Here is a 27,111-nt window from a genome sequence, read left to right as displayed (position 1 = left end):
AACAATCAGACAGCTATATATTAAAAATATAGTTATCCAACAACATCAAAAATTAATTTATGATGAGGCCATCGCTAGTAGACGTACAAATGGAGTCTGTCCCACAATACAAACAAAAACAAGCTATATCCAAAAATTTCAATGCTATACATGCCCCATGTTGTATAATAAGCTTAATAAATTACTAAATATTTATCCCCTTAATACCTATCAATGCAAAAAAAACTAGAAGAATGGCTAAAAACGCAAAAATATAATGAAGTAGAAGACTTGTTTCTTAATATAAAGTAATAAAATTAGGTTTTTAATTTTTTCTTTTTCAATTTCTTACTTCAGACTTAATAATAATATATTGTTGTATAAGGAGTGTAAGTATCCTCCTAATAAATTATTGTAGCAACTTGCAAGATTTGTTGTTTGTGATGAGGCGTAACCAAAAAATGTGACGATAAATATTTTTCCAACGCCGATAAAGAAGTTTCACTTCAAAAATGCTATGTTTTTGCTGAATTTGTATAACATATTTTAGTGGTATCGAAGGTGAAGTGTTTCTGAAACACGTGTACAATCAAAAAAACATAGCATAAATATATAGCGTGCTATTTCGCTCGCTATATAATATAGCTAAATAAATGTTGCTTAAGCCTTATACTGAGGGTTAATCACAGATTAAAAAAAAACAACAAAACACCACAACACGCACTTTATTCCTTTCTTCTTCTATTAATAATTTAATTACACAACATGTATATAGAAAGAATTTTATACAATAGTGTATAATATGCTAACAACTAATTAACCAACAATACAGTAAAAGAATTACGAATCTCTTATTTTAGCAGTCTATGTTAATGATATGTATCTTTTGCAGTTTGGAACAGCCGTACTTAAGAACTAGGAATTATCTTACAATTTCACGTTATAATTGGCGTATTTAGTACTTATATTATCAGCCTACGAACATGTCCATATAAAATAAGCAAGCAAATAATTACGCATCCCATAAAAAAGTTTTTTAATGTCAGAGTGCATATACTGGGTTGAGAATGTAAAAAAAAAAAGACGAAACCGCTTTTGATTGGTCGACAGCATTTGTAGATGAATCGCAGATACACTATATTAAGTATTCCGCTATCATTCTTACCCCAGAAATATTTTGAATTTTGCTTATTTTATTTTGAACAATAGCAATATAGTTGGAACATCAGCGCAGATATTGATGAATGATCTAGGTGTATGGAAATCGCATGTAAAAACATCGGGACCACCATCGCCATTGGATCTTAGTGTACCGTCCCAAATGAAGTTTCGTTGCAATATATTGTTCATTTTAAATAAATTTCTTAATGTTTCTCAACCTAAAAGTTTATGTTAGGAATTAAATTTGGAGAAAGGTTACGCTGAAGCAAAATAAATTCAAAAGCTCTTTCACAGCGGTAAGGTCACGGTTGAAAACGGGTCAAGTTTACGTCGAGAACTCGCCTTTATTATGGGTAAATTTTATACATGACTTACTCCAAACTAAATTTAGTAATAAAGTATACTCTGTAAACAAAATAGGGTATAAAACGCGGCCTAATTGCGCTAATTCATTAACTAACCTGCGCCACTGCTGAGTCATTGTCATTCTGCGTCATTGTATATTAAGCACAAAACAATGATTAATCATTAAACGTACAATATTTAAAGACAATTTTCTTACTAAAAATTAAAGTATGTTTATTAAAAATAGAATACCACGTTTATGTGAAATAAGTTAAATTAAATTCTGGGTTTGACCAAGACATTCATTAATTTTTCTGTGTACAATAAGACATCTTAACGATGCACGGGAATCATTTCTAATAAAAGAAAATTGCTAATAGTGGTCACTAATAATAAATGCGCAAAACAAATGATAGCAACCTAATTATGACTTAGTGCATAACGCCTAAGCACAAGATAATATATTAAGAAAAAAACGTAGAAAGCTCGTAGCTCGCATAAACTATCACATCTACCGCCGAATTGCAAAATATATATTTTAAATGTCTAAGCAAATAATTAACTTACTATTTACAAAACATTAATCTAATGATCTTATTTGCAACATATAATATTTATAACAACTTGGGGTGTCTTGATCACATAGTTGTAACTCTAAACATATCGCAAAAATATTTCAACCAGTTAGTAAAAATAAAAACGGCTTAAATTCAAACGTTTGCTGAAAGTAGAATTACACAAAGCCTATAAGCGTTTTGAGGAAATTTTGCCTCCACAGAATTCCTAATGATTCTTCCTTAATTTCGGAATATTTGGTCGGGCTGCAATGTGTTCATAGGCCCACTCTAGTATAAACTATTTTATCAACATTATGAGTATACATATTTACTCATGTATCGAATACGTGAAAATAGTAGACTTTTCGCAATCACTATTGAAATTTCTAAATCCTTTACTTGCAACACTGTAATAATACTAATTCTAATGTACTAGATAAAATTATACTATAATCACCAGTGACATAACGAATTAAATTAACGGAATAAAACCTTTATCAATTTTATAATGCTATCAGTTTTTAATTCGAACTTCAATGATGATAAGAAACTGTTTAAATTTTAGGCAGTAGGAGTAATCAGAATTAGTACAATTTTATTTTATAAACGCGCTAAAAGTACTAAATCTCTCAAGCTAAAAAGTTTAGAATCTTCTCGAGGTACACTTTACAAATACATGGGTCTAGTCAATCAATTAGGTTTCAATCCACCAGTCTTATAATTCCTTAGAAGATACTTACAGATTTGAAATAAGCAGTTTTGAGCAAAATGCGTTTACCGAAAATCTAGTTGGCAGGTTCAATAGCAAGGGTTTAGGTCTATAGAACTACTTATAACTTTGTATAAAAACTATAATATACTGGACAGTGGAATGTTACACGTGTATTGTACATTCGCGCCTTTCTTGTTCCTTACGTTGTTGGTATCTGTGAAGGAAAATATCTATACAATGGAAGGTTAATAGAGTGCTTCCTGGGAGCAGAAGTAGTGGTAGAACTCTTAAGGCTTGTTATTCAATAAATAAGTACTTTAAAAATTTTACAAAGGAACAAATTTGACCCATTTGAGGGCAATTAAATAAATTGCCACGTATTTTTTGTTTTACCTGCAAATAGGTAAATCTTAATTTTTAGAGTGTTTTTAAACTTACTTATCTATTAATGAAGATATATCAGGGGGTATTGGGGCGAAGCAGCTGGAGAGGCCATCGCCCCCGGCCGGGCCTCCGCTGACGGACAAGAAACACTAGTCAAATTAATGTAGAGTTAACAACACTTACACTTTACTGTACGAAAGAAAGACAAGTATTCAGGAAACAAAATCCTTCTTTCGCACAGAAAATATCTATTCGGTATTCTATATAGCTAGAAGCTTGGGCTTTGGAAGTAAAAGCAGATAATTAGTCGTGTTTTATTAATAGCTTCATGCATGACGTGAAAACAGAAGACAACGAAGATAATAATTGATGGAAATGACATCTTGATTCAATATTTTACTCAAAAGTAAGACACTTTACACAGTTCTTTTATTAATACTGAGTTTAGGCGAGTGTAAATCATATTTAGACAATTTTATACGCCTTATGTTCAATATCTAGAACATTATAACAGAAATTACGCTTTCTTGGCATCATATTTAATACAAAAAATGCGAATTTAAATGCTAAAAAATTGCATACAAGCAGATTGGTTTATTAAGCGGTGAATAGAAGTTGGAAATGGAAGTAGATGAACAGTTTGAAGGGGGAGGAAATAGTAGGAGAATTGCAGGGAATGTGTCCAGCAGTTATGTGTTTTGAAAAGGAAGATAGAAGAGGACTCTGAAAAATAGTGTATGGGAAAAGGAGTGTGTGTGCGGGGAGGTACCTGGTCTACCTGCTGGCAGTGCGCCGCCCGCTGCCATATGCGCTACCACCGCCTGACCCACCCGAACCTAATTAACCACAATTTATTTTGATAGTTCATAAATAGCCACAGAAAAACCTGGCACTCTTCCTAAAATGGCCTAACATACATTCTTATTTATGCTGCAAATGAATCTAATGTAATGGTTACGATAAAAAAATTCTAAATAAATTAATTATAAAATCAGTATCAATGATCTTGATTTTGAAATGAAATTTAAAATCATGATTTTGATTATCTTAATAAATTAATTATAGGGTCTCTATTGTATCAGATAGTGTTTGTATTGCATTTAAATTTGGTATAATTATTACCTTTAGTGGTAGTATTAGCAGCGCTGTCACTGTAATCATCGGAATCAGACCGTTCACGCCATCCAGGCGGTGCGGGCGGTGCTCTGAGACGATGTCTTGCCTCTACCGTAGAGCATTTTGATAGGCTTGATTCATCTATAGAAATAATATGTCCCTGTAGTGTCTGTAGTAAGAGAGTGGATACTTATAAACCTTGTACGTTAATATGTTAATTACGGAGTTGGTTTCATAGTTACGATATGTTGAGAACTTTTAGTCTGTACCTAATCCATAACTCAATGTAGTCTGTGACATGGAGTCTCGCTCTGCATTGGTCTGTTAGTAAAGATCATTTTATTAAGGCAGTTTTTGCCGCCTACCACCACTATGTGCAACCAGCTACCCTCAGAGGTATTTCCGAACCAAAACGACTGAGGATCCTTCAAGACAGGAGGTTACCATTTATTTAAAGGTCGGCAATACACTGGCGAGCCTATTGGCAGTATCAGCCATGCCCGATTCCCTCTGGTATACATAAAGGATTATAACTTTAACTTTTATGAAGTTAATAATTTCTTAATTAATTATATTAAATTTTTTACCATATCGATAGTGATCACAAGCTCTGCGTCGTCGATGCGGTGCGGCTGCGTCATCGTCGCGTCTCGCTAGTGTGCGAAACTGTAGTGAGTGCGCTGCCGCACCTCCAAATGTTGCGTACGGACTTATCTCGTATAACTCAGCTATAAAAGTCACAATTTACTCATGTGTAATTAATTAATAGTTACATACTAAAAATCATTACCAAAATCTAAAACAACATTCTTAGAGATTTACTAGATACCCTACCCTCTGTTCTTAACAGAAACAATAACATTTCAAAATATATTAGGTGAGACCATTTTAAGACATTAATATAAATTATTCGGTTAATAATATAGTTCCCCGCATAAAAATATAAGAGATAACTGAAATAAACCAAATTAAAAATTAAATTAAATACTCACCTGAGGAGTCATCATTAGTAGACTTTTCGTTGCCATTGATAGAAGAAGACGAATATAACTTCTGTCCCTCTCTAAGTTTCTCCCTCTCTGCTTCGTTACTCTCACTTAACTTCCTGTTGTCTCTCAAATAATTATCACTGGATAAGCAGAGAAATCTAAAAATAATAATATCATTTACATAACAATGACCACTTATTTGATTTTGATGTACGTTAGAAAATGTAAGTTCATATGAATGATTATTCTGTTCCTACAAATAGCCTCCGAATTCTATTCACTCATCAAAAATCTCCGCAATTAATGATAGACTCTTTACATTGGAAAACGAGATCGATGCATTAGACTTGGCTATTGAACTATTGTATAAATACGAGTAACTGTTACTAAATATTTTTTTTATTAATTATAAGTATAAAAACGTACTTTCTCTTGCCATGTAAAAGACAGAGTAGTGTCCCAAGAGCGGCAACAATAACCACTGCGCTGGCAGCACAAGATACAAGCACTGTTCGTAATGCTGCAGACCTGGGACTGCCTAAAGGTGGCGCTGATGGTTGTAAAGGCGGAATACGGCCTAGAAAAGAAGTGGAAAATGGTTTGATATAAATAAGTTATTAATAAGACTTTCTAAACGCCGTGGTAGCTAGAGCAACTTAGAAATTTTACAACAGTTACCAGATATTAGAGTTCTTGTAGCACACACATGTTTGTTAAGGTATTGGTTTTGAAATATTGCACTATTGATAGTTAATTTAGAAATAAATCAATGTTAAACACTGTTTACAGATCCCTGTATTTGAGGTCCTAGGCGGAAGAGGGATAAAATGCTTATTTGGATTATTTGATACGATTACATTCTAAATATATTTTTAGAGCTTCTTCAAGTTTATTTCCCAAGTGATCGCTTCTGATGACGTTAAAACTTATTTTAGCTGACTTTGCATGATTTTTTTAGAAATTTCAAAGATAACGGTATTTCATGAATAATGCCTCAATCTAGGCTTTCTACTACAAAAACCGTGTAGGAGGCAAAACTGTACTCTTGCCCAGTCAGGCTTTCTTAGTTTTATTACTGTGACGATTTACTAAATCGTGGGACTTACGCCCCGAGAGTATAACCGGACGCAGGCACTCTGTTTAACTGTTACTGAGCAGTCATTCGTTTCATACCAATTATCTAAATCATGGGAGTTGCGCCCCAAGAGTAAAGCCAGATAGACTCTCTTATACATTATTATTATTATTATTTGACTGTTAAATTGCATTTAATCGTTACATAACAATTAACATTTTATTATTTTGTTCATACTCTATTATTATACGTGAATGGTAAATAGAGTTAAACAAAAAACCTACTATTATTTAAAGCACCCCGATGACGCAACCGTACAAACCTTTAGCGTTTCTTTAAAATATTCCAAACGAGTCTTGATCGTGCAATTGTCGTTATTAAATCATTATTTAAAAATATGAAGTAATTTTGTAAAGCCATTACAATTTACATCAGCAGAATACAAATACAGTAAATCCATATCATATACAAATAATTGTCGATTTTAAGGCAGTGTTGATACTACCTACCCTTATGCGTTCGGCTGTGTACCAATATATTTTTCCTTCCTCGACCGCAATTAGTATAAGTATTATTAACCGCGATTTGTAGTGAGTACAAAGGTAAAGATAATATATATATGTAAAGGAAATATATCGTGATATGCTTATTATATAAAATAATCAATGATTTTACATTTATATTTGGTCAGTCAAATACATAATGAACTTTTACTAAGGAATATGGAACAAAATTGTATATACACCTACCACCGGCCAGTGTATGTGTATCAGCGAGTAAGGTGACCCGCTCTATACCAGCTTCGCTCCAGGCTTCCACCGTCACCTCGTACCAAGTACCTGGAGTTAGGTCACCCAGAACATGGCTGGCGGCACTTAAAGTTTCCCCAACCTGTAAGTAAAGCTTAAGTAAAACTTACAGAACTATGACACTGCTATATTATTGACGTTCATAAGATATCAAAACGCTTCCTCGCACCTCGTATTGATTTAAAAAAGAATACTGTACTTTAAAGGGACTAGTAAGGTCTATTAAACAAGATTAGGCGAAACAAATATAAATTTATATCTTGATTTGAGAACTGGCAGTAAATGTTAAATTAGAATCATTTAATGTACTTATATTTCTTTTTTTTGATGTTCATAAGTCTACATTATGCTACCTATATGAATAAATGATTTATTTTTTGATATATCGGTACACATATTTTAATAAATATACGCAGTTATTTGAAATGAAACAGTCTTTATTAAGCACTGAAGATTGAATAATATAATAACTTTGCTTTTTAGGAATATTACCTGTAGTCATTCTATAAAACCACTTTAGAATGTACAATCTTCTTTCATAATGAATAATAATATTAAGATTTAATATTTATATAAGTATTTTATTATTATTTATATTAATATAAATGTATTGATGTTTTAATACACATTAGTATTGTACCAACACTCATATTATTATTGGTGATCCCAACGTGATAATGTACCTCATTTAGTATCTATTCGTATGTTTTTATAAGGTACTGAGGATTGTATTGAAACGAGGCTCTTCAAGACACGACAATTTAAATGAGTGTTGGTACAATACTAGTCTATATCAATGAATCAAACAATCAAAATTCATTTATTCAATTTAGATGCGTCTTAGGGCATGCTTATAATGTCAAAAACGTTTACAAAATTCGCGAAAGAGCAAAACTACGCCATCCGTTTGCAAAACTACCAGGAGGCCTTGTTTTGAGAAGAACGGGCAAGAAACTCAGCAAGTTTTACCCTCCTTCTACATAATAATAATTGAAAGGAAAATGCCATAAACCACTACGTCATTTAGTTTATTAAAACATCAACACATTTATATTAATCATGTAGGCACAGTTACCTTTCGACGTGTTTGTATATTTGTTCTAGCGTGTAGTTTTACTTTAACCTTTACCTTTAACTTGTAACTGACATAGAGTTAAAACTATTGCCTTATATATAAAAAAATGACAATTGTATCTAATAAGCCATCCTATAGTTATGGGTATACATTACTTTAATCCAATGTTCGTCACCCGCCGGACGGTATGCGACCCGAAAGCCCAGTATTGGACAGCCACCATCTCGCCAAGCATAGAAGTTGATCTTTATGGCTGTTGAGTTCATGTGGACGTGATCTTCGGGTTTTGGTGCTTTAGGACCTGGTGTGAAATGTGATGTTCTTTAATTCTGTAATTATTATAAATAGGACAGGGACCGCTGGAATTTATCTTTTCCAGGGCATAATTTACGCAATAGAGCCAGCGGGGTGAGTGAGTGACTGACAGAGTGAATGACTGACTGAGTGACTAAGTGAGTGACTGGGGGAGCGAGTGACCGACTGAGTGAGTGATTGAGTGAAGCAAGTGCAAATGTCGATTAACTGAAGACTAATAATTAATTAAAAACTTATAAACTAATTAACTTTTCTTTATAATGTATGTAATATTCAGAATATACTCAAAGAGATACGTACTGAAAACAGCAAGAGTTTCATATTTTTTTTTGTCTACATAAAAATGCATTAAATATTTTACTTACGTCCCCCTCTAGTAGTTGCAGTAAGAACTTCACTGGGCGGTCCCAAAGATATTTTATTCTGCGCTTGGATCTTGGCATTGTAGGTCGTCCCACACTTCAGCATGTCCATAGTATAAGACGTTAGTTCTGGGGAGAGTTCCACGTTGTGCCATTCTGGTTCAGCCGCTTCTTTATAGTGGAGAATGTATCCTGGATTTTAAATATTGTATATGAACTTACTTAGTACGAATTAGTAAGAGACACATGTTAACTTATCCATATTTTTAAAAAAGAACATGAATCTAGACTTAAAAGACTCTTAATTATACAAATTTATGTTTTATCCTAATTAAGTAAATATGTTATTATCTTTTACATAGTTTCAATAAAAAAATGACCTGATCGTTTCACATCAAAATCAATGTACAAAGTTTATAAATCAACAGTTTTTACCACCACTCTTTTCTTCTTTTTTATTCTTAGATCACTACATGTAGAAAACATACAGCAACTAACCCAGCACGGGCGTAGAGTCATGAGGAAGTCGCCAATGAAGCTTTACACTACTGGCAGTGGTGTACTGCAGAGAGAGAGCTGGCGCTCCAGGTGGAAGAACCACATTCACCACGTAGATGACGGAATCTTCTCCTATGCTGTTATGGGCCGTGCACGTGAAGTTACCAGAGGAATGCTCGTTTACTTCTGCATAAAAGTAGTTTCTCTTTAGTATTTAAAACTACTTTTAGAAGTTTAAACTAAATGGGACCTTGGTAAAACAAGAAGTGTTTGTTTTCTTAAGTCGTAAAACGTCAATTTGATACCTTCAAGTGTAAGAAATGTTATTTAAGAACTTATAAATTTATATTATTCGAATACATCTTCAATGAATTAAAAAAAAACATTTACGACGACATCGTTTAGAACAACATACCGGTTATATTGACCAAAATAAAAGGTCCCGGCTGATTTCTATTATAATAGGTATTTAATAAGAATGGAAAAAATATGTGGAGAATAGTCAACCACATATTTTTTCCATTATCCCTACTTCGAGAAATGATGACGAAAAATGGAAAGAAACAAAGTACTTTTTGGAGTTTGGCGAACAGATCGGTCCTTAAGGCAATAAATTCTTTAAACCTTATATATAAAGGTACATATATATAAGGTTTCCATTTTGTTTCTTGTTACTTAGAAGTTAAATGACAATACCTCTGATATGGAGATGGCCAGCCCGCGTAACTTGATAGTAGTGATGGTGTGTGACAGGGTCGAGATGATGTGCCCATCTAGAACGCGGCGCGGGGACACCTACGCATGAGCAAGCTAGCACTGTACTGTGACCTAACCGAACGGAACGTGCCCCTCCGAACGATGCTATACGAGCTGGTACTGAAAGAAGAAATAATAAATCATGCTTCTAGAAACTTTGATACTAAAGAACAGTGAAGCAGAGAGGAGACCAGTGTTTGCCTCGTGCCTTCAGCGTGCGATTCTCATCCCTGAAGTTGTAGGTTCGATCTCCGTGGAATTTCTTTCTAAATGTAAAATGTAAGAAAAATATTTCTCACTTCTACGTTCCATAATTAATTGAGGTTCTATTCCCGAGTCCTTGAAATATAATACATATTTATTTTTTATATATTAAGTATTAAGTTTACCAAAACTTATATATAAATAAAAACTGTCAGTCTTTCACTTTCCCACATAAAGTAGTACGTTCAAATCTTACTTCTGGAACTAGGCCCTTGTCCCACTACTAAGGTGGACTCTCCTTCTCCTGACCCAGTCGTAGCAGACACCCAGAACTCGTACAGCTGATTCTCCATCAAATTCCGAACTTGAAACATTAACTCAATCTCCTGGTTCTTATCTGCAGATACTGTGAAACTTGAGTGTTTTCCTAATCTAGAATAATATAAATATTAAAAATTTTAAATTAATATAAAAAGCGACTATATTTATCAGCACAAATTATAATATTTCAATAATAAGGGCAGCGGCCTTTTCGCTGTTGAGGGATTTCTTTGAGGCAGGAAAAATAAAACAGCTTAAACAAATAATACGCCTATACAAAGTAATTAATAATATAATTAATCATTTAAAATATCTATGAATAAACATAGCTGGTCTTGACAAACACAACAAATTTTTGATGCAATAAGAATAAGTACTAAATTCGGTTTAAATTCTTAATATCTCGTAGCAATTATGGAACTATTGAAACTTGTAATTTACCTTCCGGCCTCTCTATAGTACACGGTGTAATGGGATATGACTCCATTCGGGTGTACTGGGGGCAACCAGCTAACTAGCACTGAATCACTGGAATAGGCTAATGCTTTTATTTTCTCAGGAGCCGAGGGCACTGAAAAATTTAAGACGCATAAAGTTAAGATAATTTACCTATACCTACTGGTACTATCAGATTTTAGAATTTATATATTCTAACAGTTGTATGCACTCATGTTTTTAAATAAATAAGTATAGAAAGCCTTGTGTTTGTTGGAGGACGAAATGTATAGAATTTGTAACTATAATAGTTTTATAAAAAGAGAGAAAGAGCAAAGCATCTAAAATATATTTGTATGCTGTAACTGTTAAAACACTTTACACTTATTTGAATTTTCAATTAATTAAAGCGTGAAGGATTGTGAACAGTTTTTCCATTTTCTGGGTGGATCCTAGTGTAGTTTTCTCACCATCTTCTTCAGTCATGCAGAATACAGGTGGACTGCGCTTTCCGTCACCGGCGTTAGTGAAAGCCAACACTTGTACAGAATAGTTGGTGTATTTGTGCAACGTGTGCAAATATGTGTCTGTTGTCGTCACGCGCTTAATTTCGGCAACATCAGCTGAAAATAAATGGAATAAGGTAATTATAATTGGAAGTACTAGTGGCATGAGCGTGCGATTCTTAATATTGAGGAGAAGTTCAGGCTGTTGTACCAATAGACTTTTTTTATTTAACTGTCGTGAAGGGAAACGAGAAATACGAAGACCCATAAATCAACGATTGTCGCGTAGGAGGCTCACCAAAAGTTAAGTGATACCGCCCCGCCCATGAACATTTTCAATGCCACAGGGCTCGTGAGTGTGTATCCGACCTTTTAAGAATGTTTCTTAGTAGTTAGGCAGGGCAGCTGGATCCACATACTAAAAACGCAGTTGTTTTTAGAACAACTGAACCACCAAGAACTGTCTTGTAAAATAGGTTTACTAACTTGGCATCATATTATTGAAATATATATATTTTGAGATAGTTTTGATAACTAATATATTTTATTGTGACTTCGGCTGCTATAGATAAATCAAATCAAATCAGGTAAAAATATATTTTGTTTGTATGGGATTTATTTACCATGGTTAGCTGTGAGTGGTGCATATATAACTTTATATCCCTGTATGATTCCACCACGCATCGCTGGTGGTGGTGGACTCCACGACACCTTCATACTGGATGAAGACAGAGCTGAACACAATACACGTGTCGGCGGTGACTCTGGAACTAGAATTTATATAAAATTGTTTAATAAATATCAAACTAAAATAATTGTACAATTATAGTAATGAAAAATTCGGCAGTATATACCAGATTCTCCACCAAATTAAATAATTCACTTATGCTGGTAAACTTTAAAAAGTTAAAAAGGATTTTTTTCTTTCCGAGACCTTTTCGTCTCTAACCACTTCCTTAAAATCAAAATAATCACTAACATTTCAAAGCTTACACTTACATACAATTACTAATCTTAACTAATACCTTGTCAAATTGCCTGATACTGAAAATATTATGTTTGTGCAGAAATAATTTAAATATAAAATTTGTGATTTGTAGAAATCATAATCAAAAGTACAGTTTAAATGTCAAAAGAAAGCGATCTGGCTCGCAACAACATATTATGGAATACTATTGTGGGGGCCAGTGCACTTTATTTCATCTAAATATCCTGTATTTCCTGTATAAATAAAGTTTTCAATATTTCAATGAATATTTAAACTGACTAATGCACTAAAATAGAAAAAGACGTGTGTGTTCTTATGTACACGCGTACGAAATTATTCTTGGGCGTAGCAAGATAAAAATGATTTATTTATTTTTTATCTTTCGCCTTATCGACTAACAATAGAAAAACCTAAAATGTTGACTATAGCTAACTTCAGGGAGTCGGATTTCGTGACGGTGCTCGAGTGCATTGTAATAAGTTACTCTCGTCATTTTTCCCTAACGCGCCAAAAGAAGAACTTTAACTTTAACAATGATATTTCATTTTTTATTTCTAAGTACCTGGCCAGTATATTATTGCACATACTTGTAAATTTGTAAAAAACCTTTTTTGCTACAATTAAAAAAAATAAAACACAATTTACAATGAATGTTGTATAACATGAATTTCTGTACAATGTTCTATCGTCTGATCTGCTCCATTGAAAATGTATGTAACAAAGTAATTATATGTATACCTCCTTCCAGAGTTGTGGCAGTAACAGGTGGAGAACTCGGACCAGCAGCAACTCCATTGAATGCCCGCACTCGCACTTCATATCGCGTGAATTTCTTCAGTGATGAAAGACTGAGCTCCGTTGCAGACCATCCATTAACAGTCAGCGTCCTTCAATCGTTTTTATTTAATTATTATTTTTAATTTAATCCGCCACATATGAATAGGCATGCAAATGTCATTTTATATTTTATTTATTTGATCTATTGAATAACAAGACTAGTTATTAAATCTTACATTTAGAAAAATGACAGCGCAGAGTTAGTTAGACACCAATATCTATAAAAATTCTTATCTAAAAAATACAACGATTTAAACGTTAGGCTTCTTTTTCTTGTATTTAATAACATCTGAAGTGATGTTCCCCGCGTTAATTTCAAACTTATGATCTAGGGTTTAAACAATAATATATAAACCTTATTTAAATAAGTAAAAAAAATACCTTACAACTGAAATAGATAAAATATTCTTAAAAAACACCAGTTCCCTTTCCGCACACGTTTTCTTCGATTATGTTCAATGTATCTTAATAACATCAAAATTATAATAGCCTTTTTTTCGGATATAACAAAAAAAAAATAATAATAATAGTCCGAACTTCAACATTACTCAGAATAAATTAAATATAATAAAACACTTTTTTACGGATTATAGTTATGTATTATTGTATTTAAACTTATAATTATTTGGACATAATTTTAAATATATATAAATATATAATACTTTTTGACATTTAACACCTTTGTCTTCAGTCACCGTGACCACGCACGCTGTAAAGCACGCGAAACATCGGTTTAAATTTAAAATTATGTCCAAATAATTATAAGTTTAAATACAATAATACATAACTATAATCCGTAAAAAAGTGTTTTTATATTTTTAATTTATTCTGAGTAATGTTGAAGTTCGGACATAACACTATTATTATTATTATTTTTTTGTTATATCCGAAAAAAAGGCTATAATAATTTTGATGTTATTAAGATACATTGAACATAATCGAAGAAAACGTGTGCGGAAAGGGAACTGGTGTTTTTTAAGAATATTTTATCTATTTCAGTTGTAAGGTATTTTTTTTACTTATTTAAATAAGGTTTGCCAACGGACATGACGATGAATGCTTACATGCTAAGAACACACAAAAATAACAATATATAGCGGTGATTAAAAGTGGTGGGAAAGTATTTTGATCGATAGATTGTTCTTATTAATAAGACATGCCTAATTCTATTTGACTGATTGTTTAGCATTTGACAGGCAAACACAGCATTTTTTAAACTTAGTAATTATTTCCAACAGAATTCTTATAAACTAAAAATATTTGATTTATAGGAAACCAAAAATTTAACCTATTATTTTTATAAGTGTGAGTGAGTAAGATAGATGAAATATGACATATGATAGAGAATGGCAAAAGGTTTAATAGGAAGACGAGAAAGAAATCGAGGAATCCTTGAGTTTATTATTGAGAGCAAAAGGGTTTTTGATAATAATATATCATTCCTGTCTGCAAAGTCCAACATATTGCCTACAATTTTAAAGTGACAAAACTATGTTATAATTAAAGTAACATAGCAATGTTACAAAAATTGCACGACCGATTTACCTTTAAAATATAAATTATTATTATACCGTCCGCATGTAGTACCTTGTGGCATTAGTGAGCAGGCCATCCTGTCCGGTTTCAGTACAGGTGACAGAATATCCCAGTAGTTCGCCATGCCATGCCTCCCGAGGTGGAGCACGCCAACTAACTTGAAGTTCACCTGGCCCACCAGCACTCACTTGAACGCTACTTGGAGCTTCCGATGGTGCTGAAGCAAAATCAATTAAATATCAAAAGTGAATAAAAAGTATAAGAGTCAAAAACATATTGTACTACCAGTTCTCAATTCATTACTGTAACTTAATTAAAATATATGTTTCGTCATTAGATTGTCACAGTATCACAATTGTCTCACTTGTAATTTTAAAGAGATGTCAAAAAAATATTTGCTTAATAAAGTTCACATTTGCATCTATAAATGTCTAAAATACGAGGCTTGTGCCACCTAATCAAAAATTGTAATTTGTCATAGAAAAAAGCTGATTTCTAATGTTTTTATTTTACTATACCTTCTTCCTGTGTTTTGACAACAACGGGCTCTGTATATGGGCTTCGATCGATTTGATTAATAGCAGCGATGCGGATCATATACGCTGTATGTGGCCTCAAATTGCTTAACAGTGACTCGTAGTGAATATCTCCCTTCTTTGTAAGACTGAAATGGGGGTATATAAAATATTAAAACACCTGGTAGTAGTTATTACGACAAAACTATTTATAATATACAAGAGATCAGCTTTAGCTGCTCTTTAATTTATTATAGGGAACTGTGGAAGAAATCGAGGAATACTTAATTTTTTTTTATATAGAACAGGGGCAACAAACGGGCAGGAGGCTCATCTGATGTTAAGTGATACTACCACCCATAGACATTCAATGCCAGAGGGCTCGCGAGTGCGCTGCCGGCCTTAAATTTATTTTTGAGGGATTACCTAGGCGTGTCTACTAAGTAAAACCCTTATCTATATACAATGTTTTAAAGTAACATAACAATGTTATCAACATTACAATCGACGATGGTTTATTTAGTTTAAAATATAAACTATTATACCCTTAACATATAGATAGCGGCTTGTTAGCAGGCATACTTATGCAATTAGTCTCAATTTCATAATTTTCTACGTACCTAGGTAATCTCTTAAACATTTAAATTACCATATTTAATAAGCCATAAATCAGTACGTTAGTGGTAGAAGTCAAAACTATATTTTACTATTAAAACCTTTCCTCTGACCCAACCGTAAAAAATAAAGGCTAAATTTATTTACGTTCCAATTGTCATAGAATTTGTAATTGGCCTCTTAAATACTTTTAAATTTATTCATTGCAAATATATTCTTTCTTTTTCTTACAATATTAGTTTAGACAATATAATTAGAGCCAATTGTTTAATTATAGTATATAAGCTTCATACATAACGTGCGCATGTGAAGGCCCATGGACGGACACGTTGAGTGTGGTAGCAGAGTCCCAATGGGAGACACGAATGGCACCTTGGGCAGAGAGGGCACAATACTGGATAGTGTAGGCCTCCAATGGGGAATTCCCGTCAAATCCCTGGCTCCAGGATAAACGTACTGCGCGTGAGAGGATCTCGGTGACTGACAGAGATTGAGGTGTTTCTGGTTTTTCTGTAAAAGAGAATTTCACCGAAGTTTTTAGAAGCTGTAAAGAGCTAATTCTGTCTTCTGTGTCTCAACGTTAACTATAACAAATATTGATAGACGTATATTATTCAAATAAGATAAATAATTTCTTCTATTCAAGTCTATGCTCTAGAAATAAATAAATTCCCTATTTTCCGGAAATATACGAACACTAAAAATAGGACACTAAGACACCAAGGAATAGTGGCTTTTTGAACCCCGAATGAGTTCGAATCTACGACCTCAGTAATAAAAGCGAATTGTATTAATAAAATTATAGCTTAAGCCATACCTTGGACGGATAGATATATATAATGGTCGCTATGTCCATACGCATTAACAGCTTGGCACTTGTAGACGCCAGAATCAAGCCGCTCGGTCCGACTTATGTATAGCTGGGAACGGAGTCCAGCATCTGTCTTTGCTTCTGATACACTTATTCTGTAAATAATTTTTTCAGATTTTATGGATGAGATTCAGAAACAAGGCTTAGTGCTAGATGAGACTCGAACGTCAAAATTTTATTTACTTTTGATACGCGGATCAAGTCTCGTCGCTGAATCTTTTAATATGAATAGCTCACATTCAAGCCTTTGTTTTAACGGTATATAAATAATATCCCTTATATATCGGTAATCGTATAATAAGATTCAATTTTTGTTACCCTTTTGTTTGTGCGCTTGAAAGATTAATTACAGACCGCACAGGAAGCATACTTCTCAAATTTATATAGTTAAATAAAAAGTACCTATAAGTTGACAAGTCTAAAGGTCGTACAGCCCTTGACCACGTCAGACGTAATGGTGCATCGCCTCTTGCTTCGCACGCCAGTGTGGCTGCCGCATCGCGTCTCGCGGATACATTATGAGATGTCAACTCAAATCGAGCTGGCTCTGAAATGGTTATAAGGAAAAATTAGTGTGACAAGAAACAAACGGAGAGACAATTTTTTTAGTTATTTCCGAAGAACACAGTTTTATCCAACAGGTGACCCGATAAAAAATTCACACAGAAAATAAAAATATGTAATTTATTAGTAAAAACAATTACACTATGAAAAAAGTTACTTAATTATAGGTACAAATAGTACACGTAGTATTAATAATAAAAAATAATCTTTATTTTTAGTGACTTCAAAAATAATAGGTAGCACGTTGATTCATAAAGATGGGCGGGAAGCGGGAACGCGGGATTGCCCTGACATGGGTCTTTGCATTGAACTACGTGTGCCCTTTTTAATTTTATGATTAAATATACTTTACAGCTAAAAATTTAAAAACTAACAAAACAATAAACATATAGACTTAATATGTCTGTTTGAATAAATTATGATAATATTCATGTACAAATTTCTCTCAAACTATTTTTTAAATTGAGTCTATGTTTTACGAAAAAGCATTTAATAGTTTTTGAGAACCACTAATTTTAAAGAAAAAAAAGCATTTCAGTTGACAGGTATTTAAAGTAAGTATTATAAGCAAATTTGCCAATGAAATATACATAAAAATATGAGTATTGGAATTGGGCGGGCGAGTCTTTTTAACTCTTCAAACTTCACTATTTACAGTAAAGTGTATTATAAATTATAGTATAAAAATCAATAAAAAAATCTCACCATTAACGGCTAAGAATGTAGTCTTAGACAGGGGTGTGCCAACTCCATTTTCCGCTCTGCACATATAGTAGCCCTCATCATAAGGTAGAGTCGACTCTATCCATAGAGTTCCGTTAGTATGGAATTGAAATCTCCCGCCCAAATTCACCAGCGGACTGTATTCTGACGTGGAACCAGCTGTTTATAATTAAATATTATTATTATTATTCAAAAGAGTTAGATAGAAAAAATATGGTTATAGAAATTTCGTTTTAATATTACAGTTTTGTGTATATATTTTCCACACATACATAAACTTTCAGTAAAATATAAGTTCGTATTTTCGTAAGTATCGTTATTGCCAACGATAAATTTGCCTGTCAGTAAAATGACACTCATTATTTTATTTTGGGTGGTTGTAACCTCAATCAGTAATTATGCTATTGTAAATGACGTCTCACGTCGAAACTATTATGTATAATAAAAATAAGATGGTCAGAGACATACATGCAAAGAGGTAAATTTTAATTTATTTCTATTAAATACACTACAAATACATCATATTCTTATAACATACAAAATTTGGCTAAAATCGTTTCAATCGCTTTATATCTTTTTAGTCAATTTAAAACGAATTTTTTCGAACGTTTGCATCCGTGAAAGTCTCTTCTTATGATATCAGATAAAATAAAATTCAAAACCTTAATACATACATATTTTCTGTAAGAAATCAAATAAATATCCTTTTTAGTTGAATCCTTAAATTAAAATAACGTATTAGTGTAATAATTATCATTTTAATTTTCAATTAATAATTTCAATAAATTTATATTACATATTACTTAGAGTATGATTTATCGTCGTCTCATAATCGTACCAACTCACTAACGCTCACTCACACATTTGCACCCACACACTCATCACTAATATGCTCTCGCATGAATAATTGCGAGCATATTAGTCTTCAAATATTATAATTATTTAATTGTCAAATATTTTCAACACGCCTTCTCAGGCGTCATCAAATCAAAAACATGTTATTAAATTATATATAAATATAGTTTAAGAATTTATAATTAAGAGGTGGGAAACCTGACAGGGCTAAAAGGGTTTCCAAATCTTATACATTGTAATGCATATGAACATAATGAATAAACACATTTTATTTTAAAAACAAAAGATCAAAAAAAAAGAAAAAAAAAAAGGTTGTACTGTAGATTATCATAGACAAGTATTAATTTAATTTTAACGATTTATATTGATTGGGCTTAGTTTTTCTCATGATATGGTAAAATAAAAATTGTCATACCTCTCTGTTTTAACCAAGTAACCTGCGGGTTGGGCGAGCCAGTAGTTTCACAATTCATAGCTACAGGCTCACCAGCCAACACCGCTTCATCCTTGGGCTCAGTCACCCACTTTGGTGATACTGCAGCATGCAAGAAATTAGCGGTTTTAATATACCTGTGGGAATGTGTTTAATACTAATGTAGATTTAATTGATTATTTTTTAAGGACAACTTATAAGTTACAACCATCTATAGCTATAGCGTTCTTACCTCACCTGGCGGCATTAAAATTTGTATAAGTTGCAAAATAAATCTAATATGTATATAAAATTCTCGTGTCACAGTGTTTGTAATTTAACTTCTCCGAAATGGCTCGACCGATTTTCGTGAAAATGTGCATATCGGTGAGGTCTGCGAATCAGACAACATATATTTTTCAGCCCTCTAAATGTGTTCCACACTAAATTTTATTTTTTTACAAACTTTTATTTTGTTGATTTTTTACATTTTTTGTATTTTGAATTTGATTATCTTTTTGCCAATTTTATTTAGTAGTTACTCCATCAATTTTATAATTTCTTAGTGAGTGTTTGTGCTTTGTACTATTTCAAGACAAAGTGTTAGTTACTATATTATTTCTCTAATTAAATAAATAATTAGTTATATAATTAGTCTAATAAAGTTCCCTTATTATTCCCACACTACCTCCCCCCTTATCCCTACTACGAACAATTGTGTACCTTTCTGTTACACAATTGTTAGTAGTAGGGGGTTAAGAATATATTGAAGTAAAATACTCACAGCTTATAAAAAATGAGATCTCTTAAAATATAAGATAAAATTGTGTATCAACAGCCACCGAACCGTATGGTACACAAACTGACTGATAATATTTAACCAAAATCCTATTAAATATCGCATGATTTTCTTACAATAAAACAGCCTTAGGCGTGCTGACACAAGTATAAAATATAGCGAAAAGTATCTCACAGTACTATATTCACAAAATAAAGTTTTTGATGAAATAAATTAATTACCCAATCCTTCTAGCCATCTGTAATCCAAAGATGTGCAGAAAATAAAACAAAAACTTAGTCATAGGATGAACCGTCCTTTAAAATATATTAGTGTTCAATTAAGTCATCTAAATAACTAATCGAATGATTTTCTATATAGCTTGAAAAAGACCAGAAAAATTTGTATTTCAAAATTAAAGAAATAATTTTCCCCAATTTTTCTGGTAACTTCGGTGTTGAAGCGTGAGTTGGTGCGAGCTGATTGGTGCATGGTGCAGAGTGCCAGGATCTAGGCGTTACCTTTCACCACCAGCTCGGCGGTATAGTTAACTTTTGCTGCGTTGTTGGACGCTACACATGTGTACAGACCGCTGTGGCGGGCTGACACTTCTTTGAATACAAGATTGCTGAAAAAATCCGCTCCTCGCTCTTCCACCTATATCATAAGGCTTTCTAAACTACCTGTCTCTTACGTGTATTTGTCATACTGAAGAAATTAATTATCTTATGAGGTCACTTATTTCATGTGTTATTACGAATATAATGAATCCGCCTTACATTATTTTATTAAAAGAACTGTTGTGTCTCTTGTCATCACAATTTAACAGAAATAAACAAATAACAGTCTAGTTAATCCGTACAATAAAACAAAAGACAGCTGTAATTTCATGATTACAGCTATCTTTTGTTTTTTTGTTTAACATGGGTCTCATCTACATTACTCGAACTTAATTATTAAAATGTTACACTAGTTTCTGATTGTGTAGGATTAATTAACATGAGAGAATCAAATCATTTCTTATATACTGCAATAAATATGAATATTTCTTGAGACCTAGTGAGTTTTTACCTGAAGTGAAGATGGTATCGGCCCATTATCCTTCAGCCACATGAAATGCACCGGCATATCTCCAGAGATAACGCTACAACTGACTTGAGCTCGCTTTCCTTCTTGAAGATTAGCAGAGAATGAAAAAGGCTCTATTTCAGGGGGGTCTGAAATTACGATAGCGCTGATAAAGATAACTTCGCAGTAAGTAAGCACATAACTTGTGTATTACTCTAGGTTAGGTAGGCTACCTAGTGTTAGGTAGCAGAACCTTAAAATAAATTTATTGAATATTATATGGAAATGTTAATTTCGTCTGTGAGCGTTTTGCTTGCTTATATAAGCATATATATTAATACTAACAATCTATTAATAAGATAAAACCAGCATTAAAATTCTTCACAATTGAATACACTTAGCTTAAAAGCTTCACAATTTGTAATACACTTAGCTAAAGGAAAGATCTAGTTATTAATTGGTACCAATTTGAATTCTTTATGGGGTATTAACCACACAAGGCATGGGACGGAAACTATTACTGCTCTGTTATAATTGCTCAGAGCACTATGCATTCCTTATAACTTTGTGATATATAAAGTTAAAAATAAATCAGTAGCGACTCTGCGGGTCTGGGCTTCAGATTTCTCAATCTGTTTCATGACCATTTTTGATTCTAATAGGCAAGTAAGTGATCATCCTCCTGTGCCTGAAACACGCCGACTTTTTGGATGTAAGGCATGTCGGTTTACAACGTTTTTCTTCACCGTTTGAGCATCTTAAATGCTCATAATAATGTACAATGCATACGAGTATTTAACGATGTTGTCCCTTTGTTTGTTAAAATAAGGTTTTATTATATCGAATTAGTATTAAATATTAAGGTAGAAAATAAGTGGCAATAATTATTCTAGGTGCTATAAGGAACTTTTGAAATTGGAACTGGTGATTTTTTAAAATTGATTGATTGATAAAACTGAGAATTGCCCTTTGACTAGGCTAACACTGGTGTATAAGAGTATGTATAATTAGTTGGACTTTTATTTATCTTAAGGTTAGTTTTTCTATAGTGTTGTATATATAAATATCGCTACAAAAACTACATGAAACTGACTGGAGACAACGAGCTGAAGTTCCCTCCGAGCGAGTTCCCCGTGCGGTCCTGTTACTGCGCAAGTATAAGCCCCACCATGTGATGCTTCCACTCGGGCGACCCTCAAAGCTCCTGTGACGCTGCTATCCCATTCCACTTGATTACCATCACGTTCCCATTTTACTGAACTGAAATGATACACCATGGGTCTTATTATTATGGCGAGATTATTTTATTATTAATAACGAACCCAAATAATAATTACATATTTAATGATATTACATTTTTAATATTTATGGGAGAACAATTTTATATGTAGCCTATTTTGTAGATAATATTAAAAAAAAATATTCAAATTTTGAACTTTGCCAATGTATTCACAGAAAGGTTCCACTTCGGTTTCACTTCGACCATAGTGATACATATAAGAATGATTCCATATTCAAACCACTAATGCGTTGTACCTCATAACTATTGTAATTACCAATTTGTTTCAAGTATACATTAGGATTAAGGTACAAGAAAAAATATTGAACAAAATGAGGACAACTGGCCAAACATATTCCTTTAATACTTGATAAAAATAAGTCCTGAGCTTCATGAGGTCAGCCTTAATGAAATCAATATAATTAATATTATAATTATGAAAATATTAAGACAACCTTATTGGGTAGCCCGAATAAGGACAGTACAGCACCAGTTCCCGGCCTGCAACTGCTCTGATTGGTCCAATTGATCTCACATATGGTGGTCCTAAAAGCAGATGTAATATACAACCCTTGAAAATCTACCCCAAAATTATCTGAATGCCTAGAATGTGTCGAGTACAATACCCCGGCTTCTTCTGGTGCGGAGGATGTGTAGGTCATAATATCATAAAATAAATATAAAAACTAAATCTACTTTTATCACAACGTAAATACAGTTTAAGAAAAATATATAGTCAAGAAATAACCACTTTCGATATGATTAAACTATCTATAACCTTTTTGTAGTGCATCAACATGGGGACGGTGACTTGTCGACTACGCACTTGAACACAATTTAACTATCATCAATACATGCTTCACGAAAAACCGTAGCCGGAGATGGACGTGGCGATCCCCAAATGGACAACATAAAAATGAGATCGACTATATACTATCCAACCAACCAAAACTATTCAATAACTTTGAAGTCCTGAATTTAAACTATCCGTCAGACCACCCATTAATTAGATCAACATTAAAAATAGCCAAACAAAAACAAAGTAAGACAGAGACAAATGGGCATCTTTGGGCATCTTTGTAGGAGGCCTTCACCCAATAATGGGGTTCCTACAAATTATATTATTTAAGTATACTAAAATCTAACCAAGCTAGCTAATAATACAATAAAATAATGTAATAGTAAATATTATCTAGTAGTAAATATGATATATATAGTAGCAAATATTATATAAGTAATATATTAATAACAATAAATAAAATAGTTATAGGTAAATAATATAGAAAATAAATAAAAATAAGATGGTATTAATTTTAATTAGATGAGTAAGCGCTTGGAGATTGGCCAATGTAAAAAGTTATATTTGTAGGAAATAAAAAGGCTTTTTTATTTTATTTTAACCTTTTTGTAAGATTTATTTTTGATACTATTAATAGATATAGGTAATTTTCTGGACTTTAAAGGTCAAAAATTTTAATAGCTATATTGGTTAAACGCTTATATGCGTATTAGTAAATAAATAAACATTAAATGCAATTAACAATATACAGTCTTTTAATATTTTATAAATATCATCATCCTTAGGAAATTTTACGTTTATAACAATGACCTCTTTTGAATAAAGGTTACCATAAATATTGAGACGAGATGTATGCGAGATTTCTCCCAATGAGTTGGCGGCTCGGCATGTGTATAGGCCTCCGTCTTCTGATCTCACTGCAGTTATGTTCAAGTAGCTCACCACGTCATTGCTTTTTGTCGCAAATTGCTCAACACTGTACCTGAAATATTGAATCGATATTCAAATCATTATACTTGCCTCTTCTTACCTTTGAGAAGCACATTTCATACATAATTAAAATTCATTAAGTTGCTTGGCAAGAGAAAAAACCAATAAGAGAGACAGAAGTATTCAATTATTTTTAAATTAAATTTATTACATGCTAACTTGTCCCAATAAAATACAACATTTAAAACAAATATATTTCAAGGCTTTCTTAGGGAATAAATCACAGTTCAGAGTAGTTACTTTATTAATACTGTAGTTAAAAAAAAATAATAATTTATGACTTAAGCCAAGAGCAGCTTCCCAGAGTTATGCAAAAATTTCATTATCTTAATATATATACATCTCCTGTCACGATGTTTGTCGATGGACTCCTAAACTAATTAACCGATTTTGAATTAAATTTGCACACCGTGAGCAGTCTGGTCAAACTTAGGACATAGGATAGCTAAGATCTTTAATTATAGTCGCAATTTTATTTTTAGGCAAATTATTTGTTTATTATTTGATACAATTCTAACAGATGGCGCTGTGTTTAAAGTACCAACATTTCACATAAGCTTTACTACCTTTCACATAAGTTCTACCATTTCCCTTGAATTGTTTACTACTGTGTTATATAACAAAAACCTTAGACACAGCCGAGTCTACTAGTTTTTCTATTATATATAATATTATGCTGTGTGGTAGAATTAAAATAAAAAACATATTGACTATTACGAGGATATTTTAAAGTGTATTAAGAATATTAAAATCTCACCGATGTCCTCTTGCCATTGTATTGAGTGGCTGTCCGTCCAACATCCAAGTAAAATGGGGAGGAGGTGATCCAGCTGCTGAACACTTCAAGGTCACCACCTGACCTGGACGCAGCACTTGCTCGATAAACGTATATTGAAGTTCTGGAGCCGTGTCTGAAATATTGCAATATTCTCATTGGAAGGTTAGGATGTTACTAAGTAAATATGTGTAAGTTCCGATAGCTTTGGTTTTTGACACGATTCCTTTGTTGATTAGCAAAGAATTTTTGATTGGAAAGCCTTAGTCTATACTAATATTATAAAGAGGAAAGGTTTGATTTTTTGTTTGTTTGTTTGTATGAATTGAATAGGCTCCGAAACTACTTGGCAGATTTGAAAAATTCTTTCACTGTTGGAAAGGTACATCATTCCTGAGTGACATAGGCTATATTTCATTTTCAAAAAAATAGGCATCCTTACTAAAATTACGATAACATTAACATTTGTTTATTATTTGATACAATTCTAACAGATGGCGCTGAGTTAAAGGTAGTAGTTTGGCAAGACGACGTTTGCCAGGTCAGCTAGTCTATAATAAAATTCCTGTTAAATATACAACTAAAGTAAAAAGTAAGTGAAAATAGTACAATCTTTTGTTGGTTTGAAGTTGTTTTATTTTTATATTATCTCATTTGTATTTAATATGAACTCAATTCCTTCGATAAATCTGATAAGGCCTTGTCCAAACCTAATAAATGCATTTATACGCAATGAACGTAGGAGCTGTAGATACAAAATTTTAAGTAAGAAAGTGATACCTAATGCTTTCAATTATAGCAATCGTAAATAATATATTTGTTTCTGACACACATCCTAAGATATTGCAATGGTATATGAAGAGAAAAACTGTGTTATATATCTTATATTTGCTACATAACTAAGCCATAGTTCTTTATCTTTTCAATAGGTAATCAAACTAAAATTTTGCTTCAGATAGCTCTCCTATTAAGGTTTTATTTATTACTACATCTAATACCTCCCAATCTGATTTCAGCACTCGCTTGTGCGGAATCCCTCTCATTTCTTGCCATGCACTGATAGACTCCTTTATCCGCGCGGTGTACGGATGCTATAACAAGTTGTTCACCACCATTTTGTACACGTACGCGACCGCCAGCGATACCTGTGCTCACTGGGATACCGTTATGAAGCCACTCCAGTCGCGGAGATGGCCATCCACCCCACGTGCAATTTATGATTGCTGTCCCACCACTATTTACTACCTGGAAAAGAAAATAACTCAATCAGATGAATTGATAAAAATATTTTTGTTTTTTATAATTTTATTAGCAGGTTGACAAGTATATTTTTCAGGAGAACTTCAGTTATTTTAAACGACTTTCCATTGTCATGGTTACTTACAATGCAAAAAGTTTTAAGTCAAAGTTTAAGTTCGGTAGCACAATACTAAGTTATTGTGTTTTCTATTAAGTATTGAAAAATTTCTTGTTGTTGAAAACATATCAGTGTATTAAGTTTAAAAGGAAAAGTTTCGCTTTTTATTTTAATGAAATACAAAAATATTATTTTTCAATCATTTCATTAGCGGTAAGGCAAGGAATACTAACAATTCATTGCTTTCTTAGATTTTAGAAGGCATTCATTTGTTTATTTTTGCAATGAAATGGAAATAAAATAAAGTCATTATGATTTCAGCTACAGATAACATCCTGTAACTCTTCATACAAATGTAGCCCATATTACTACATATACTTTTTAAAATATATAAATCCAATATCCTCTCGTAGATTTATCTAATTATAACAGTACTTATTAAGTACTCTTATGTATATGTTACTCTCCTGTTGCAGTAGTGAATTTATCAATAAGTTCCAAAATGATTCAAACAACCCAATAAGAAATTGGAGTTCGCTATAAAATTTTA

General features: G+C 32.6%; 1 protein-coding gene across 1 annotated transcript in view; it reads right to left on the bottom strand.

Annotated features, from left to right (window-relative positions):
- Window positions 1-694: 694 nt before the first annotated feature.
- Window positions 695-27,111, bottom strand: part of LOC110993660 (Down syndrome cell adhesion molecule-like protein Dscam2) — a 116,169-nt gene continuing 89,752 nt past the window's right edge. Inside the window, 31 exon segments of the mRNA XM_045632545.1 lie at window positions 695-2,968; window positions 3,193-3,270; window positions 3,908-3,974; window positions 4,261-4,395; window positions 4,842-4,982; window positions 5,247-5,401; window positions 5,670-5,820; window positions 7,068-7,209; window positions 8,358-8,503; window positions 8,883-9,071; window positions 9,378-9,563; window positions 10,074-10,253; window positions 10,594-10,769; window positions 11,100-11,229; window positions 11,564-11,716; window positions 12,223-12,369; window positions 13,326-13,474; window positions 15,012-15,177; window positions 15,479-15,624; window positions 16,384-16,600; window positions 16,908-17,056; window positions 17,364-17,508; window positions 18,231-18,407; window positions 19,519-19,638; window positions 20,815-20,950; window positions 21,365-21,510; window positions 22,455-22,621; window positions 23,096-23,186; window positions 24,270-24,421; window positions 25,187-25,340; window positions 26,203-26,449. Of these exon segments, the coding sequence (XP_045488501.1) occupies window positions 2,917-2,968; window positions 3,193-3,270; window positions 3,908-3,974; window positions 4,261-4,395; window positions 4,842-4,982; window positions 5,247-5,401; window positions 5,670-5,820; window positions 7,068-7,209; window positions 8,358-8,503; window positions 8,883-9,071; window positions 9,378-9,563; window positions 10,074-10,253; window positions 10,594-10,769; window positions 11,100-11,229; window positions 11,564-11,716; window positions 12,223-12,369; window positions 13,326-13,474; window positions 15,012-15,177; window positions 15,479-15,624; window positions 16,384-16,600; window positions 16,908-17,056; window positions 17,364-17,508; window positions 18,231-18,407; window positions 19,519-19,638; window positions 20,815-20,950; window positions 21,365-21,510; window positions 22,455-22,621; window positions 23,096-23,186; window positions 24,270-24,421; window positions 25,187-25,340; window positions 26,203-26,449 (4,590 nt within the window). The 3' untranslated portion in view covers window positions 695-2,916.

This window comes from Pieris rapae, chromosome 20, assembly GCF_905147795.1.
Source record: "Pieris rapae chromosome 20, ilPieRapa1.1, whole genome shotgun sequence".
Taxonomy (NCBI): domain Eukaryota; kingdom Metazoa; phylum Arthropoda; class Insecta; order Lepidoptera; family Pieridae; genus Pieris; species Pieris rapae.
This window is presented reverse-complemented; position numbering and strand designations above follow the sequence as displayed.